Source organism: Grammomys surdaster, unplaced genomic scaffold, assembly GCF_004785775.1.
Source record: "Grammomys surdaster isolate TR1022 unplaced genomic scaffold, NIH_TR_1.0 309, whole genome shotgun sequence".
NCBI classification, from domain to species: domain Eukaryota; kingdom Metazoa; phylum Chordata; class Mammalia; order Rodentia; family Muridae; genus Grammomys; species Grammomys surdaster.
In genome coordinates, this window is record NW_021604728.1 from 645,776 (window position 1) to 666,196 (window position 20,421).

General features: G+C 43.6%; 1 protein-coding gene across 4 annotated transcripts in view; it reads right to left on the minus strand.

Annotated features, from left to right (window-relative positions):
- Positions 1-3,415, minus strand: part of Pitpnb (phosphatidylinositol transfer protein beta) — a 51,637-nt gene extending 48,222 nt beyond the window's left edge. For 3 of the 4 annotated variants that reach the window (XR_003712648.1, XM_028777375.1, XM_028777376.1), the window contains exon 1: positions 3,320-3,415. Coding sequence is in view for 2 of the 4 variants with exons in the window: in XM_028777375.1 (XP_028633208.1) it covers positions 3,320-3,339 (20 nt within the window). In the remaining 2 variants the exon portion in view is untranslated. The remainder of the gene's footprint in view (positions 1-3,319) is intronic. The other variant, XM_028777377.1, reaches the window with a different exon arrangement.
- Positions 3,416-20,421: the final 17,006 nt, after the last annotated feature.

Below are 20,421 nucleotides of genomic sequence, written 5' to 3' on the forward strand. Positions count from 1 at the left end.
ACAGCTGCGTTGATTCTATCAGAGCATCATTTTTTACCTCCAGATTTTTCACAAAGAAATCCCTTATTTCTATAAAGCAGGTTTCCTGCTACTCCCTCCCCACTATAGGTCACAATCACCCTGTGTAACAGTGTTATCTAAACACCAGGACCACTCAAGTTAGAAAAGTTCCAAACTTGTATTTCTCTCGGAGAACGAACACCCCCACCTCTCCAATACAATGCGCATTAACTGTCTGTCTCACTACACAGTGCATAAACTGGAGAAACTGCAGTGAGAGGGATCGAGGGTGGAACCCACTTTTCAGAGCCTCTAAGGACAGAATAAAGAACTAGTAAATTCAGCCTGGCGGTGGTGGTGTACACCTTTAATCCCAGCACTCGGGAGGCAGAAGGTGGCTGTTTTCTGAGTTTGAGGCTAGCCTGGTCTACAGAGTAAGTCCCAGAACAGCCGGGGCTACACAGAGAAACCTTGTCATTAAAGAAGAAAAAAGAAGAGTTCATTAATGAAGCAATAAGAACGCTGGAGGATTTCCCCAAGAGTGACACAGCTGTGGCTGATCTCCAGAGATAGATTATCTGTAGGTAGCTGGGAAAGAGATTTTCTAGGAAGCACTTCTAGGGAGTACTTCAAGAGTAACCAAAGGACTGAGCCAAGACTGTAGAGGAAGGGATGGAGGAGAGGGAGTCATCACTAAAGTTTCAATCTTTCATAAATAAAAGTGGTTACGGCATTTAGGAGGACAAATCAAATCCACAGACTACTCTAAAATCCTCAGTGTTTTTCCAAATAGAACCAACAAATGCTTTAAAACCAAGACTCTTACACTAACGACGAAATCCATTGCTCTGTGACAGAAGAGACAAGCCTACCCTGAAAGTCATTTCCTCTTTTGTTTTGTTTGAGACAGGGTCTTATTGGGTAGCCCTGGCTGCCCTGGGACTCGCATAGACCTGCCTCTCCCAGTGCTAGTATTAAAGGCATGTGACACCACACTTGGCCCTGAAACTGCCCCAGTATTTTACTTTACCACATGGAAACCACCTAGTCACTGTTTGCATGGAGCTGAGCACTCACACTGTGTACAACGCTGAGTTGGACGTAGACACGCTAACAGTAAACTGTCTTTATCTTAAGTCTAAGAGGAGAAAAAAAGCTAAGAGGCTTTCATGAAAACAATTAGATGTTAGATACACATCATTTGCTACCTTCGTTCATAAAGTAAAGATATGCAGGACACAGGACTGGAGAGATGGCAGAGGTATCGCTCTTGCAGAGGGCCTCAGTTCACTTTCTAGCATCTACATTAGGCAACTCACAACCACCTCTAACACCAGCTCCGACTGGATCCAGTGCCTCTGGCCTCCATAGACATCTACTGAGGTACACAGACACACTGTCAGAGGGTTACTCAATTAAAAACCACTAAATGTCTCATTTTCATTCAGTCGAGCATTTCTCTTGCTGTGTGGCTCGGGGTAAGTCAATTCCTGTCTATCTCATATTCTCCTGTTTTACTACCTGCCACTAGAATGATAAATTAGGTGATGCTTGCAAGATACATTAAAATTACTTAGAAGAAGGTTTTCATAAGCTCAGAGTTCAGTACTATGATTATGCTTTAGATGTAAATCTTTGCTCTGAGCAGAATGCAAAGGTATACCTTTTCTCAGACTCCCTGTCACTAACAGAAAGTAGTAATTTTCCAGGCCACAGATGGCCCAGCAGGCAAAGGCACTTGCCACCAAGCATGACCTGAGTTCCAGGTGCAGGACCCTAATGGGAGCAGAAAACTGTCTCCTGCAAGTTGTCCCCTAACCTCCAAAAGCACTCTGTGGCATCAGCCTGTACACACGCAACCCATACAAATCTAATTTAAAATTTTCTTCTGTGCTGGGCTGTGGTGGCACACGCCTTTAATCCTAGCACTTGGGAGGCAGAGGCAGGCAGATTTCTGAGTTTGAAGCCAGCCTGGTCTACAGAGTGGGTTCCAGGACAGCCAGGGCTACACAGAGAAACCCTGTCTCGAAAAAAACCAAAAATAAATTTCTCCTGAAAGTAAGAAAGAATCGTCATCAATTCATTTAACAAGTGTTTGCTGAAGGGCTTGGAGAAATGGCTCAGTGGCTAAGAGGACTTTCTGCTCTTTGAGAAACTGAACTGGGTTCAGTTCCCAGCACCTGCATGGTGGCTCACTACCTGCTCTAGTTCCAGGGGATCCAATGCCCTCTTATTACCTCCAAGAGTACTGTACGAGTGTAGCACATAGACACACATGCAGTCAAACACCTATACACAGAAAAATAGACAAAACTTCTTTTAAAAACACCAACTGTTTGCTGAATATCAGCTACGTACTAAAGCCTGCTCCAAAAGCTGGAGGTATCAGAGTGAGTATAGTATGCAATGTCGGGAGAACACTAAGAAAGACAAATAATTCACACTTCCCAAGACCTGGAAGGTGAGCTACTGATTTGAGGAAAAAGCATTTGAGTCAGCAGAAAGAGAAGGAACACTTAATATGCAGAGTTAAGCCTACATACAGAGCACAGAGGAACAGCAAGGGGTCTTGAAATACTGGAATGAGCAAGAAAAAAAATTACATATGAGCAGAAAACAGAATCTGAGCAGTGTTAAGTAGAGGGACTCCGTTAGTGTTAGTAATTTTTACGAGGTTGACGTTAAAACAGACAAGGAGTCTAGACAGCTAGCTTAAGGCTTTTTCTTCTTTTAAGAATCTGTAATGAAATTAGGGCTGGAGAAGAAGAGCGACAACAAAATGGGTCACACTTGAAATTGCTCAAGGGACACCGACTCAGGTATGACAGATGAACATTCCCTGCCACCACGGTTTCCTGTGATGTTCGTGGCTCTAAGGAGACAGGAAAGCCACAACTTTTCAACAAAATGACGGAGCCAGTCTGATGCATCTGGGAAAAGTCTTCATTTGCCATGTTAAGCACCATGTGTTTAACGCCGCACGGAACCCAGGGAAGCAGGTGGGGCCGGTGTCGCCCATCTTAGAGGTGAGGGGTCTGAGATCGACCGCAGGGGCATGATCTAGAGTCGGGTTCACTGAGCCTGAGGGGGGACGGGCTCGAACTTGCGGGCGACCCCTCGCCAGGCATACCCGGCTCCCCCGGGAGCCCTGACCGCACCGCCGAGCCCGGCGCTGACTGCGGAGGGCGGCGGCACCGCACAGGGCCTTGAGGCTCCAGAAAGGGGTCTACAGCTACTCGGGGGCACCCTCCACGCTGAGCCCACCGATCCTCCCCAGCCCGCGTCCCGGAGCCTCGCTCGAGCCCACCGACCCACTCACAATTCCTTAATCAGCACCATCTTCCGGGAACCCCCTCACAGCTGCCGCCGCCAGCCGCCACCGCCGGGCCTCTCAACACGCACGCGTAGCCCCGCCTCCCAATCGTCCGAGCCCCGGCCGCGCCTGCGCGTCCGCACCCTTCCGCCGCCGGCCATTGCGTCAGCGCGCCTGGGGGCTAACTCCGCCTAGTCCACGCCCCGCTCCCGGCGCTCGGGGCCTCCACTGCGGCTGCGTGGCGCCTTGGCGCGCCCGTGAGGCTTGGAGCGCGCCTGCGTACACTCGGCAAGCGGTAGGGCTGGACGCCTGACATCCTCCGGTGAGCCTCAGTCCCTCAGGCCGCTGTGGAGCCTGCGGTTTCGAGTGAGTTCTCCTGTCGGGGCGCTAAACGACGTTGTGCTCACACAGGTGTGCAAGCCGACGACGCCGGCTTCCGGCCCCTCAGGTTAACAGGAGCGTGTTCTAGAAACCCAGACCACTGATGTGTTCGCCCCTTGTCCTATTTAACCTTTTTTTTTCTTTTTCTTTTTTTTTTAAAGGTACGGCTGGTTTGCCTGTATTGTGTCTGTTCCATGTGCTTGTCTGATGCCTACTGCGTCCAGAAGGCGTCTCTAGATCACGTGGAACTGGAGATGCAGACAGTTGTGAAATACCATGTGGGTGCCGGGAACCAAATCTAGGTCCTCTCCAAGAAACCCCAGTGCTCTTAAGAGCTGAGCCCCTGTCCAAACATCCAGTTCTCAACAAATGCAACTTTTGCACGAGAGAGAGAGAGAGAGAGACAGACAGACAGACAGACAAACCGACCCAGACACAGTTAGGTTAGACGAATTCAATCTGCCTCAGGCATTGGTTTCATCATTATGTGCTCTCGGGGCAAAGACCTCATTACAGGGAGAATGAAAGTTAAATTTTACTAAGACTAATCAAAAACCCGTCCAACATGGGCTTTAAGCACTGTTGATGTAACAACTCTGATAAGACGATTTTGAAACAGTCACTAAGTACTGCTGTCGGACATAGCCTTCCCCTCTGCTTCCTCGCTCACTGAAATTCAAATTTAGAAGCCAATAACCTTTTAGTGGGGTTCCCAGGTAACTGGTGAACTGCAGAAATTATAGGCATAATATGTCAACGGGCTTTTTAATTTAGTTAATTTGATTACTTTGTACTTTGTGTCAAACCATATTTTTTTCCCTGCTCGAATGATCTTGAAAATATTTTTATGAAAAGTAGAAATAGTCCCAAGCATTCTCCCTCTCTTTTTAAAAGTGATTTATTTATTTTTTATGTAAATTGGTGTTTTGCCCGAATGTATATTTGGATGAGGTCAGATCTCCTGGAAGTGGAGTTTCAGACAGTTGTGAGCTGCCGTGTGGGTTCTTGGAATTGAACCCAGATAGATCCTCTGGAAGAACCACTAGAGCTCTTAACTGCTAAGCCATCGCTCCAACCCCAGTCCCAAGCATTCTTTAATTCTGTTAGATATCAGAGCATAGATCAGTTGCCCCTATTTGACATACTGGGTTGGACTTTGGAGTTGAAGATCTGGGCCTGAATGCTGGCTGGTTGACTTCAAGATACCTGGAGTAAAGAAGCCAAAATTACATGAAGTACCTATAGAACATATCACATGGTAATAGATTACATGGTTTTTGAATGGGAACCATGTAAAAACTTACAGAGATTAGAAACAGTAAATCAGCAAAGCCAAAGGGGGGCTGGAAGACTACTTCCTGCTTTTTTGTTTGTTTGTTTGTTTGTTTGTTTTTCTTTTTGTTTTTCGAGACAGGGTTTCTCTGTGTAGCCCTGGCTGCCCTGGAACTCACTCTGTAGACTAGGCTGGCCTCGAACTCAGAAATCTGCCTGCCTCTGCCTCCCGAGTGCTGGGATTAAAGGTGTGCGCCACCACTGCCCAGCAACTTCCTGCTCTTGCAGAAGTCCAGGACAGGTGGTTCACAGCCACCTGTAACCCCAGTTCCAAGGGGTCATACACATAATTTTTTTATTATTTAAACAATGATTTTGTTTATTCTTTGAGAATTTCATAGAGTTCTTAAAATTGATATATAATAACATGATTTCTTCCCTCCCTCTCCCACCCCTCCCATGTCTGACCACATTCTTCCCTTTCAAACTCAAGGTCTTTTATTTCATCGTTATTATTACCTATACATACAAAGAAATGAGCATATAAATACAAAGCGTTGTGGCCAGGCGTGGTGGTGCACACCTTTAATCCCCACACTTGGGAGGTAGAGGCAGGCGGATCTCTGAGTTCAAGGCCAGCCTGGCCTATACAGAGACTCTGTCTAGAAAAAACAAATATATACATATACATATACATATACATACATACATACATAAATGCCCATAGATCTTCATTTAGGGGTGGGAATAAGATTCTTTCCATCTACCTTGGGATGCCAAATGTCACTGGAATTGTTCCAGTCTTGTTAAGGCAGCCATGTTGAGATTTATGAGAAGTCACAATCTCAAGGCCAACTTCCTGGCTCTTACAATTCCCACCCCTTTTTCCTATCATGTTCCCTGAGTATTAAGGGAATTGAAGACCTGGGGCTGAATCCTGGCTCACTGACTTCAAGATACCTGGGGTAAAGGATCGTGTTATAGGTGCAAGGATTGTGTTATAGGTTTATCAGCTGGGGATGGACACCTCATGTCTGTACCCTGTGCATTTTGACCACTGTGGCTTTCTGTAATGGTCTCCTGCTGTTGCAAAAGGATCTTCTTTGATGAAGGTCAAGATATATACTCTTATGTGCTGGTATGAGGATAAGTACCTAGAATTTGGTTAAGGATTCGGCAGGTAATTGTGAAGTGACAGTTGTAGGTTCTCCTCCGAGATCCATGGCTTCCCTAGCCATGTGGAGTTGACTGCGTTTCCAGTACCAGCGTCATTTCCTTCCTGTTAATCTGGACTTTGTCCAGTTAGACAGCTGCTGGTTACTGTGTGCATAGGGATTCTCTAGAGGATCAGAACCAATACCAATAAAACATATGAATAGTTGTTTAGACCACCAGGCTGGTCTTCAGTCGTAATCCTGACATAGCAGGCCCCAAAGCTAGTGAATGAGCCAGGGCAAGCAGGCAAAAAGGAAAAGCTTTTTCCTTGTCCTCTATATCGGCTGCCACCAGAAAGTGTGGCCCAGAGTCAAGGGCCACAAATGATCCACTTAACTAAAATTCCTCACAGGTGGGCACAGTTTGTAGGCTTAGATTTTTTTTTTAAACCTACTAATTTTTTTCTTTTTTTTTTTTTTTTTTTTTTTTGGTTTTTCGAAACAGGGTTTCTCTATGTAGTTCTGGCTGTCCTGGAACTCACTCTGTAGACCAGGCTAGCCTCAAACTCGGAAATCAAGTGCTGGGATTAAAGGTGTGCACCACCACCACCCGGCCTAAATCTACTTTTTTTTTTTCTTTTGGTTTTTCGAGACAGGGTTTCTCTGTGTAGCCCTGGCTGTCCTGGAACTCACTCTGTAGACCAGGCTGGCCTCAAACTCAGAAATCCGCCTGCCTCTGCCTCCCAAGTGCTGGGATTAAAGGTGTGCACCACCCGGCCTAAATCTACTTTTAATAAGAGTTCTCAAACACTTTGGCCTCCCCTTCTAGCCCACCAGCCAAAGTTAAGGGAGAGAAGATGGTAAATAGGACAAGGGGATGTGGACCTGTTTAGAAGTATTCCTCTGGGGTGATTCCAATCTACATTTGTCAGGATAGTAGCAGTCCAGTTGAGTAGTGTCAGGATGCCAAAGAATCAGCAGCAGTGGCACGATCTAGCAGAAACAGCCAGGCCTCCACTGAATTGGCATGAGTCAGAGGGGCCTACCAGAACCAGCAGGGTCGCCAGGAGAAGTTCTCCGTAGTGCGTCTCTCAATGAAGAGAAGATCAGCGAAGATATGTAACCAAAGAAAAGCTGCACACCTAGCTATTCGAGCTCGCAGTAACTGTCCATTGAGTCCTATTTATATTCCCTCCAAACATCAGTGTCGTCCCGTGGATCTTGCCTCAGCAAAACACCATGTGAGTCTGTATCACATGACACTACCAGAAACTTCCAGTGAATTGGGTTTTTAGTTGATCCCAAATGTAGTAAGGTTGACAACCAAGAATAGCCATCGTAAGATCACTCCTTGCCCACTTGACACACAATCATGTCTCCTTACGCCATGCTTAATTTCCAAATGAAAGCAAACAAATCACAATTATGCCTGACACAATATAACTATCTACAAACAACCACAAATGCATTATATATTTTAGAATAGGTGGCAGTGTCCTTTGAGGGACTTTTTTTAGTGTCTCAAATCTTAGTATGATAGCTGAACAAAAAACTAAAAAGGAAGGATATGAATGCCCCTAGATATGGTGTACCAAAAGTTCAGGAGAGTAAAGGTTAAACCAAAAGGGAGCTGGAGGAAGGGTATCCCAGCCTCTGGGCTGGAGAAGTTTAGATAGGGAGTGGGGTATGCCAGCCATACTGTAACAGGTAGGAACTGAGGGATGCTGGGAGAACCTGGCAGCCAGATCTGCTTTGATAATGTTCTATAGGTACCTCAGCCATTTGTACAGGGTATGAGACCTAACAATAACCACTGATACTATCTCTGTTGCATTATATGATAAGGAAATTAAGGAAAGAGAACACGTGTCTGTACAAACACAATGTCTTAGGGTTTCTATTCCTGCACAAAATATCATGACCGAGAAGCAAGTTGGGGAGGAGAGGGTTTATTCGGTTTATACTTCCACATTGCTGTTCACCACCAAAGGAAGTCAGGAATGGAACTCAAGAAGCAGGAGCTGATGCAGAGACCATGGAGGGATGTTACTTACTGGCTTGCTTCCCCTGGCTTGCTCAGCTTGCTTTCTTATAGAACCCAGGACTACCAGCCCAGAGATTGCACCACCCACAATAGGCCCACCCACCCTTGATCACTAATTAATAAAATGCCTTACAGCTGGATCTCATGAAGGCATTTCCTCAAAAGAGGCTCCTTTCTCTCTGATAACTCCAGCTTGTGTCAAATTGACACACAAAACCAGCCAGTACACACAGTTAACAAAATATGACAGAAACACTAATGTAAATTATAATTCTTGTTTCTGCAACTGATCACATGGCCTGAGACGGTATTTATAACTGCCTTTCTGTGTTACCCATTCTGTATTTCCTCCAACCTCAGTAAGCACCTCAGCAAGTCTTGATTCTTTTCCTGGAGGAGTGACCCATACCTTTATTCCTGAAGACTGTGCTCTTTGTCATCCTGCCTGGTTTGAGATGTTATAGTTTCCCATTGACATGGTAGCACAACAGATGTCCTAAAGGATCTCCTAAAATCCAAAAGGTTATGACCTTTTTTACTTCCATTGTGGAGAAGCATTCTAATTTCTCCTTCATAATTTGGATTTCTCTTGTAATCTGTTATTCCTTTCTTAGCTGTTGCCTTAAGGGCATCAGAATCTCAAAATGGCTGTGGTGACGTCTGAGCTCCCCCTGTTGAGTGGAATGTTTGTTGTCTTCCCTGGCAGGAGCATTCCCACTTCTAGAACCAAAGTTCTAGGTCAGCAGAGCTTAAGTTACTAAGAACAGGAAGCAAACATTTTCCAAGTGGGTCAGTAGGGATGAGAATGAGTGAAATTCCCCCACCCCCTTTCATCCCGATTCGTAGACCCAAGAATCCTGGCTGTGTGTCTTAGTTAGGGTTTCCATTGCTGTGAAGAGACACCATGACCAAGGCAACTCTTATAAAGGACAACATTTAATTGGGGCTGGCTTACAGTTCCAGAGGTTCAGTCCATTATCTGAACAGGAAGCCTGGCAGTATCCAGGAAGACATGGTGCTGGAGGAGCTGAGAGTTCTGCATCTTGATTCAAAGGCAGCAGCAGGAAACTGTCATCTGAAGGCAGCAGCCAGGGAGAGGGTCTCTCTTTTTTAGTGGGTGGGGCTTGAGCACAGGACCTCAAAGCCCAACACTACAGAGACCAACAAGGCCACATTTCCTAATAGTGCTAGTTCCCATGGGCGAAGCATATTCCAACCACCATACTATGGAAGAAACTATACCATACATTAGAAGATGAATCAAAGCACATACTGCCTTTTAGAGAGCCCTGCCCTAGCCCTCCAGGCTACGGCTTCCCTACTCCCTCCCTGCTACATGGCACTGTAACTGTGTCTTCAAAAGGCCATTCCATTACTTTGTAAAGCCAACAACCTCAGGGTGGTAGAGGACATGGTAAGGCCAATGATTTCATGAGCACAGGCCCACTGTTAAACTTCTTTGAACTGTCAAATGAGTTCCTTGGTCAGAAGCAGAAGTTTGTAGAATACCATGATGGTGGATAAGGCATTCTGTAATTCCATAATCAGTAGTGTTGGCAGAAGCATTACATTCAAGAAAGGTAAACCCATATCTAATATGAATATCTACTCTAGTAAGGACAAAACATTATCCTTTCCACAGAGGAAGTGGTCCAATGTAGTCAACTTGCCACCAGGTCACTGGTGCCTTGGTGAGTGGAAGTCCATGTTATCGAATCCATGTATAACCCCAATCTCTGCCACCATGGCTATTCTGTTCATGTGCCCGTTGGGCAATGACAGGGAATGCTGGGGAAAGAGGCTGACTGTCCAATGAACAGGTCGTCCTATCTACTTTATTATTGAATTCTTCCTCTCCTGAAGTTACCTTTTGATTATCATTTATATGGAATACAATTATCATTACACCCTTTGCCAATTCGATGAGGTCTAGCCATACACTTCTTCCCCAGATGTCTTTCTCACCAATTTTACCATCATATTATTTCTAAGTCCCCAACCATCCAGCCAATCCATTGGTTACAGACCATGAGTCTTACAGGCAGAATATACAACTATGTGTACTACCCAGAGTTATGCCCGCTGTGAAGATTTTTCCTTCACTGGCACCTTTCAGGGATAATCCCAGGGGTTGCAATGCTTCAGCTATCTACTTCTGGGTGGTGCTTGCAGAACGTGTAGAACTCAGTAAACCAGGCCTTTGCCTTCTCTTCCTCAGTCAGTCTATCATAGGGCACACCCCATGAGGCTATAGCAGCGTGCTTGGCAGTAGACCCCATTGGAACAGGAGTAGAAAACAAACAATTTGGGCACCCTCTTCCTGTACCTTGCTTTTGTCTTCAGGACCTGCTCAGGCATGACCAAATACATTTGATAATGGATGCTTAATATGCATATCCTACTTTATGGCTCAGTGGGTCAGATAATACCTAGATCAGGATGGACAGCTCAGGCCACATGATAATCTGGTAACCTATTGTCAAAAGTTCGAGTTTCCACTAAGGCCCAATAGCAAGCCAAGAGCTGTCTCTCTAAGGGAGAATAGTTGTCTGCAGGATGGTAAGTCCTTGTTCCAAAGTACCAAGGATCTCCTCTGTGATTCACCTATAGGGACCTACCAAAGGCTTCAAATAGCATCTCTGATTGCCACTCACTTCAAGGCCAATTCAAGTACCTCCAGGTCTGACGGATCATGCGGTCCAAGTGGTAGAGCAGCCTGGACCTGTTGAAGAGCCTTCTCCTGTTCCATGCCCCACTCAAAGCTAGCACCTTCCCTTGTCACTTGACAGATGTAGTCAAGTTGACAACCAAGCATAGCCATCACGATTTACTGCCGTGACATTGCACATGTAGGGATGGCTACCTTGCCAGTAGGTCCTTGTTATGGCTCAAAGACACCACAGGTAGGTGGTCTGTTGATTGCTTTCTTCCCTTAGGTGCTTGTATGCCTCATTCAACTATGATAAAAGCTAGTGCTCGGAGAGGAAGCTTTCGGGTCAGGTCTAGCTCACATATTTTGTCCAAAGCACGCGGTGTCTTCAGCAATAGAGACTTACCTCCAACTTCTAGGAGGCAGCCAAGGGCAATAGCAGTAGGCTGTATTGTTTTGGGGAGTCTCTTTTGCTCCCCTGAAAAGGTTTCTCATGCCAGGTACTAGGGGTTGTATTAGACAGTCTATGACTCTTGGGAGGAGTATTAGCATCCTAACTGGAGCCAGTTCCTTTAAGCCACATGTATGTATTCTATTATATATGTATTCTATTATACATTGTGTGTATCACATTATCACATGTAACAATTCTCTGTGTCTTTTTCAAACGTCTTTTTTTTTTTTTTTGCTCCTCTTCTCTCCCTCTCCTGCATTGTTGCCTTTGGTCCTTCCCCAGTTAAAGCCTTCTCCTTGTTTTTGTTGTTGTTGTTTTCCGTTTCCCCTTTCATGTCTCCTGGTGTTTCCCTCGCTAGAGCTCCCCTTCCTCTCCTTTTTACTTTCCTGGTCTGTGGTTACTCCAGGTTATTTACTTATCTGAAGATATGGATGTAGAAACCACAGGTGAGAGAGAACAGCGGTGTTTGTCTTTCTGGGTCTAGGATATTTTATGTATATGTACATATACAATTTCCAAGATGTGTCCATTACCTGCAAATTCCACGGCTTTCCTTTTCCTCCTGCTGAATACTATTCTGTTGTGCATGTGTAGCACATTTGCACCATCTGTTTGAAGGACGCGTACATTGTTTCCATTTCCTGAGGACTGGTACATTGTTTCCATTTCCTGAGGACTGGTACATTGTTTCTATTTCCTGGCCATCGTTACTACAGCAGCAGCGTTGAAAAGGCTGAGCAGATGTCTGTGGACTAGGATGTGGAGTCCTTCACCAGTGGTACAGCTGAGTCTTAAAATAGATTTAGTTTTTTTGACAGTTCTTCCCAGGACTTTCCAGAGTGGCTGACCAGTTTGCATTCCCACCACCAGTGACCGAGGTTCTCAGTGATCACAGTGCTTGTCAGTTGTTCCTTTGCCCTTTGCCATTCTGACTGGCGGTGAGATTAAATCCCAGAGTTGTTTTAATTTGCATTTTTCTAATTATTGAAGATGGCAAACAGTTAGAGATATTTCTTAGCCTTTTATTAAAAATTGGATTGTTTTCTTAATTTTTTTAGCTCTTTATAATTCTGGATATTAATCCTCTGTCAGATGTATAGCTAGCGAATATTCTCTCCCACTCAATTGTTTCCTTAGCTGTACAGAAGCTTTCTAGTGTGAGGAGCCACTTGTTACTGGTTGGCTTTGATTCCTGGGCAAGTGGGATCCTCTGCAGAAAGCCCTAACCCTTCAAGCTTATTTGTGATTTTTTACATTTATTGACTTGCATATTTTGAGCCATCCCTGCATCTTTAATGGAATTCCAGTGCAAATCCATCTGTGCCTGGAATTCTTATTAGTTAGAAGGGTTTTAACAACTGTGTCAGTCCTCTCCTTCCTTTCTGGGTAGGTTTTTGTTTTGTTTTTGGTTTTGTTTTGTTTTCCCAGACAGGGTTTCTCTGTGTAACCCTGGCTGTCCTGGAACTCACTCTGTAGACCAGGCTGGCCTCGAACTCAGAAATCCGCCTGCCTCTGCCTCCCAAGTGCTGGGATTAAAGGTGTGCGCCACCACCGTCCGGCTTACTGGGTAGGTTTTTGATCTCAGTTTAACCTCTGTGGCATATGTGAACCTAGAATTCATCTACTTCTTTTAGATTTTTCCAATTTAATGGAGTACAGATTTTTAAACTATTGCCTTATAATATTTAAATTTCCTTGGTACCTGTTGTAACGTTCCCTTCTTCATTCCTGAATCTGTTAATTCGGGTTCTTTATTTCTTAGTTAGTTGGGCCAAGGGTCTGTCAATCTTGCTTATCTTCTCAATGAACCAGTCTTTAATTCTTTTTCTCTATTTCATTAATTTCTGCTGATGTTTTATTATTTCTAGCCATCTACAGGATTTGAGTTTGATTTGTTCTTGTTTTTCCAAATTCTTGATTTGCATCATTAAGTCGTTTATTTGTATACTGATTTTTTTTAAAATTTATTTATTTTTTATTTATATGAGTACACTGCAGCTGTCTTCATATACATCGGATCCCATTACAGATGATTGAGAGCCACCATGTAGCTGCTGGGAATTGAACTCAGGACCTCTGGCAGAGCAGTCAGCACTCTTAACTGCTGAGCCATCGCTCCAGCCTTGATTTTTTTTTTAATGTAGGCACTTAGAGCTATGAATTTCTCTCAAATGGATGCTTTTAGTGTGTCCCAAGAGGTTTCGTTGTTTTAGTTTAGTTCCAGGAATTTCAAAAAGTTCTTTCATGATTTCATCATCATTCAGTAATGATTTGTTTAGTCTCTGTGACTTGTGGACTTACTAGAGATTTGTTTGCTGTTGATTTTAAGTTTTATTGCATTATGGTCAGACAGGATGCAGATTCATTTTGTATCTCAGGCTGAGGTCTACTTTAGAAAAGCTGTCCAGAGCCACTGAGCAGAATGTATATTCTTTAGTGTTTGGGTGGGATATTCTGTAGAGATACCTGTTAGGTCCGTGGGGTATCATTTAATTCTATTTTATTATCATTGTTATTGTCCAGCGACCTATCAGAGAAAGTGGCGTATTGAAATTACCCACTATTGGGATAGTGTTAGTCTGTGTTTCCACTTGTATGCTTTTTATGAAATTGGATGCACTGGGGTTTGGTACACATATATTTAGTATTACAATGTTTTCTTGGCTAATTGTTCCCTTGACAAGAATGAAGTGCTCTTCTAGTTTGAAGTCTGGTTGTCAGATGTCAGGCTAGAAATACCTACTTGCCTCCTGGCTCCATTTGCTTGGAATAATTTCTTCCATCCTTTCACTGCAAGTTAGTATCTCTCTTTAAAGTTGAGGTGAGTTTCTTGTAGAACAAAGAAAGATGACCTTTGTTCCATAGTCCACTCTGCTAGCCTGTGTTCTTTGATTAGCCAGTTGAGGTCACTGATGTTCAAAGTTACTATTGAAAAATGTGTGTTGGTTGTGGTCATTTTGGTCCGTTGTTGTTTGTGGTCTCATTCATATTTTGTGCTTTAGTAACTCTGTTTTTGTTTTCTTTCTAGAGTCTTATGAGTAACACCTCTCTTCTTTTCAAAGCATTGCTTCTAGTATTCTCTTTAGGGTTGTGTCAGGAGCCATAATGGGACAAGCTAGTAACTAGCAGGTGATCATCCTGAAATGGCTTGCCTTGGATTATTATATAATCTGCAACAAGTGAGTCCTTATTGAGCAAGGCTGTAAGGGACTCATTTTAGGAAAGATTCCTGCTATTAATATGCTTTTTCTATTATTATTAAACATATATAACAATCACTAAGCAATAGCACACCCCTTTGGAGCAGATCTCTGCAGATCCACGAAGATGTACTGTCTTGTGGTGATGCTATATAGACAAATAGACGACTTCTTAAGTCTTAATGATGATCCTGTAAGAATTCCTAAAATTATATCAATGATTATTAAGCTCTTTTATAGTGGGATTGCTATTAGGTCCCTTTCTGATAGTCAAAGCTGCAGTGAGAACTCTGCCAGTCTCCCAGGTGTCATCAGTTTATTGCTTTTAGATAGTAACCAGACAATCTCCTACTCAGAGCACATTCTAAGAGGTTGTAAAACAATTAACCAAAGGTCACTAAAAGGGAACTAACAATTCATTATAGGTGCTAGGACAGAAGATAAAATATTGCCTGGGTTTTTCTATACCAAACTTCACTAATTTCTTATAGTTTTAAACCTTCAGTGAACCTGTGGAGCTAGACAGGTGATGGATGATTAGCCAGATAGTTACTCCTAATAGATATGCATGTAAACACTCTATGTTGTAAACTTCTACTTCAATTTATGATTTGATTTTTGGTGTGAACTTGTGATGAACTTTGTAACATGTGATCATGTACTCTGAAAGATGTGTAAATACTAAAGACAAAGAAAGGGTCGTTGTTTGTCCTTTCCCTTCCTTTTCCCCTACCTAGAATTTTTTCCCTTAGAATTTTTCCCTTGTTAGAATTTTTTTCCTTTTCCCCACTTAAGACCTTTCCGCTTTTCCCCTTAGACAGCTTTCATAGGAAACTTTTTACACTTAGTAATAAACTATAATAACTCCTCTAAGTGTCTTTTCTTCCTGGGACCTCAGACTAGCAGGCATAAGTTAGAGCCCAGCAGTTTCTACTGAGATAGAACAAAGGCCACATTGCCTAATCCTCTGCTGTTAGGCTACAGGTGTTAATCCCCTAAGCCTGCAGTCTTTTACCCTCAGAATAAGTTTTTAGGACTTTTTAAAAGTTATCATCAGCATTTCAGTACAGGTCAGAGAGCCAGAAAGCCCTGAGACCTTCAAACTTTTAAGCCATTCACCAGAGTCCTACTCTGTGCCTCTGCCACTACCCTTTCCAGGCCGGGAGGCTCACAGCAGGGTTGGTTTGGTAGACTAGTTGTACCATGCAAAGTTCTTTCTCTCTTCTACTACGGCAGATAGTTTTTCTGGGTATAGTAATCTAGACTGATAGCTGTGATCTTTTAGAATCTGAAGTATATTTCTCCATACTCTTTGTGAATGTAATGTTTTTGTGCACTGCAAAGATTACCCTTGTATTATTCAAATGCTGATTTCTCTGTTCCCCTCTTGCTGCAATAGGGTCATGGTATTGTAATTCTTATTCCAAGTATTTCCTGTTTCAAGTTTGTGTAAACATTGCCCTCCATTTATTCACTGACTTGTCAATGAAAGCTGAACAGCCAATAGCTTGTCCTGTAGGATTGTGTGGTATATCTATAACAGGCATGTATTCATCAACTTTTAAGTTTGAAAGGAGTTTCCAAGAAAGCTATCATCTCTAGTAAATATGCAATATCAGAATTAGCCTTTTCAGAATGCAAGGCAGAAGCCCTTTAGGATTCTGAATATGTATCAGTTGTATGGTGTATCAACGTGTGCATACATCTTAATTCTTTGAATTGTACAAAATGAAACACATAAGCTACTGTAGTATATTGCTGTAAGGTAGCATCCATAAGTAGACTCTGGATTCTTAATTCAATATATTGCATTTTTATGGGCTGTCATTCTAAATTTTGATAACCCTATGGCTATCTTTCATCTGAAACTACCTCTTTTGGTTTCATTGTAAGTTTCAGATTGGATTCTTTTGAAGGTTTTTTATTTTGATTTAAAAATATCTTCTAACCTCTGTTTTATGGCCTCTACTCAAGCATCTAATTTCTTGGTCTCTTCCTTTTCCAAGTCTGTTTCAGTTTGAGCTTTCTTAGAAAGGATATATAGAGCTACAGTTGTTACTGAGCATATCCCTATTTGTCTGTTGTCAGTCAGAACAGAAACATATTGCCCTCTTTTACAGTGTTTTCATTTTTAATGGAGACTTTTTTTTTTTAATTTAGTCTAAGTCTCCCTATGGAGATTTCATTTTTTAATTTAAACTGTATTGGGGGGGGGGACTGTCTATGTTCAGTTTGTTATGCCCCTTGGTTTTGCTTCATAGGAAGAGGTGTTTCTGCCTTCCAGGAGCTGCCTCACTGGATTCCACCCCTTCCTCAGCTCTGGGAAGTTGTAGGCCCAATAGGCGCTGGCTTTTCAGGCCAGCAGGAGTACACTCAGCTGGGGCCTCCCTGGCTAGCCCTGCCCCGTCCCTGGGAAACTGCTTTGGGAAGTGTTAGTCTGCTCTTTCAACCCAGAACTCTGTCTAAGACATGTTAATGTGACCTTTATAGGTTTTGATTATATGCCTACCACATTAAGCCCCACTGTTTATTGTTATAAGAGAAAAAGAGCCTTTTTATTTAGACAAAAAGGGGGAAGCATTTGGGGTTAGTGTTGTAGAAGTTTTCAATCCCAATCCAAGTTTTCTACCCTGCCTTTGACCATTTAGTTCCTGGATAAAGGACACACAACCTTTATATTTAAATTACCAATCCTACATCTGATAGAGGGCTAATATCCAATATATACAAAGAACTCAAGAAATTAGACCCCAGACAACCAAATGACCCTATTAAAAAATGGGGTATAGAGCTTAACAAAGAATTTTCAACTGAGGAAACTCGAATGGCCGAGAAGCACCTAAAGAAGTGTTCAGTATCCTTAGTCGTCAGGGAAATGCAAATCAAAACAACCCTGAGATCCCATCTCACACCAGTCAGAATGGCTAAGATTAAGAACTCAGGTGATAGTAGATGCTGGCGAGGGTGTGGAGAAAGAGGAACACTCCTCCATTGTTGGTGGGACTGCAAGATGGTGCAACCACTTTGGAAATCAGTCTGGCGGTTCCTCAGAAAATTGGACATAGCATTACCTGAGGATCCAGCTATACCACTCCTAGGCATATACCCAGAAGATGCTCGAACATATAACAAGGACATATGCTCAACTATGTTCATAGCAGCCTTATTTATAATAGCCAGGAGCTGGAAGGAGCCCAGATGTCCTTCAACTGAGGAATAGATTCAAAAAATGTGGTATATTTACACAATGGAGTATTACTCAGTTATTTAAAACAATGAATTCGAGAGTTTCCTAGGTAAATGGCTGGAACTAGAAATTATCATCCTGAGTGAGGTAAGCCAATCACAAAAGGATACACATGGTATTCACTCACTGATTATTGGATATTAGCCCAGAACCTTGAAATGCCCAAGATTCAACTCACAGGCCACATGAAGCTCATGAAGAAGGAAGTCCAAGTGGGGGTGATTCGGTCCTTCTTAGAAGGAGCAACAAGATACTCAAGGGAGCAAATATGGAGACAAAGTGAGGGACAGAAACTGAAGGAGGGGCCGTCTGAAGACCATTCCACCGGAATATCCATCCCATGTGCAGTCACCAAAGGTAGATGCTGATGTGGAAGTCAGGAAGTGCATGCTGATAAGAGCCTGATATAGATATCTCCTCAGAGGTCTGCAAGAGTCTGACATATTCAGAGGCAGATGCTCACAACTAGCCATTGAACTGATCATGGGGTTCCCAATGGAGGAGTTAGAGTGAAGACCATTGGAGCTGAAAGGGTTTGTGGCCCCATGAGGAAAACAACAATACCAACCAACCACAGCTCCCAGGGTCTAAACCACCAGCCTGGGAGCTCTTAGGGAGGGATCCATGGCTTCAGCTGAATATGTAAGAGCGGAGGGCCCTGCTGGGCATAGGTGGAAGAAGAGATCCTTGACCTCATGAAGGCTGGACGCCCCAGGGGGTGGGAATTTGAGGGTGGGGAGGTGGGATTGGGTGGGTAGGTAGGGGTTACATCTGCAGAGAAGAAGGAGGAGGGGTGAGGGGACAGGGGGTTCATGGGTGGGTGGGGGATGGGGTAAGGGGACAACATATAAAATGTAAATAAAACATCCAAAAAATAAAAATAATAAAAAACAGATAAAAAAATAAAATAAAAATAAAATAAAATAAGCCTTGATGCTGGGCAGTGGTGCTGCACACCTTTAATCCCAGCACTTGGGAGGCAAAGGCAGGCGGATTTCTGAGTTCGAGGCCACCCTGGTCTACAGAGTGAGAGTGAGTTCCAGGACACCCAGGGCTACACAGAGAACCCCTGTCTTGAAAAACCAAAATAAAATAAAATAAAATAAAATAAAATAAAATAAAATAAGCCGTGAACAGCACAAGAGCTTGGTAGAATACCTACCCTCTGTGCTGTTAGAATCTACTTTCCTATCAACAAGCCCGAGTTATTACCTACTGTGTTTCATCTAGGCTGCTCTTAACTCCAACTGGCCAGCCCTCAAGGACATGTGTTCATGACTCTAACTAACCAATGTCAGCTTATCACTCCTACTCCACCTTCTTTCTCTCTGGTGGTTCTTGTCTGACCCCAAGCTCGGGAAACCTAAACCCCACCTAAGTCTCTTCTGCCCAGATGTTGGCTGTTGGCATCTTTATTTACCAATCAGAAATAACTTAGGACAGGGTCACAGGACTACGTGCAGACTTCAGGTCCTGGGAGCCCACACTTAGCCTTACAATAGACAGCAAGACCAAACCTCAACAGGTTGGTCTGATGGTATGTGTACAGATGCTAAATTCTGAACCCCAAGATCTGGTTACCGTCCAGATGAGTTCTCACAGACAACAGCCTTTGCTGTGAAAACCCTGCTCCCTAATTTAATTCCTAACTGGTCAATAAATGCCTGGGGCTTATGACTGGGCAGAAGTATAGGAAGGCCCACCTTAGAATCAAGTGGAGGGGTCTCAAGAGAGACCATGGAGGAGAAGGAAGAGGAGGAAGAGAGAGCAGGAGGATGTGATTAGTTGGGATGGACCAAGGGCAGGTGACCAAGAGATCAGACTGATGGAGCAAAAGTAGCCCGGGAACCATCAGATTGGCTGGGAGCCATCAGATTGGTAAGTGGTGACTGGCATTTGTGTAGGTTTTAACAGGTGGGGAGGATTAGTATAGCTCAGAGCCTGTCCAGCTCAGTGCCAACAGCTTTTTAACAAATTACTCCAGAACATACAGACAAGTGGGGTAGAAGCTCTAGTAGGTATTAAGGAGTAAAAGGGGGTGTACTGACCCTCCCCCCAAAAAAACAAATACTTCAGTAGCTCTTCTAGATTTCCAAGTTTCAACTGAGAAAGGGGCTGGGTTTTTTTGATGGATTTTCCTTTACACGTGAGGAGTTTTATTTTCCCTTGCAGCTTTCCATGCTTGTGATATGTCATGAGGAGTTTATTTTTTCTAGTCTTGTCTATTTGGCATCCTGTGTGCTTTTTTGGCTCGTTTTGGTATGTCTCACCCTCAGTTTGGAGGAGTTTTCTTCCATAATCGTGTTTAAGACCTGTGCTCTTTGCCAATGACCTGGGACTGTCTTCCTCATCTATAATCAAAGACTTGGTCTTCTGTGATATCTCACTGTTCCTGTACAATCCTGCTTTTAATATTTTTCATGTTTACTTCTGTGGTTCTAATTCCTCTACTTCATCTTTGAGACCTGATATTCTGTTTTCTCTTTGGTTACCATCCCATCCTGTGTTGTCCATCTTCTCTGTCTCTCTCCCTCTCTTCCTCTCTCCCTCTCTCCCTGTCTCTCTTTCTTTTTTCCTTCCTTCCTTCCTTCCTTCCTTCCTTCCTTCCTTCCTTTCTTCTTTCCTTCCATTGGGGTGTGTGCCACAAGTGTGTATGGAGGGCAGAGGGCAGAGGGCAGAGGGCAGAGGGCAGAGGGCAGAGGGCAG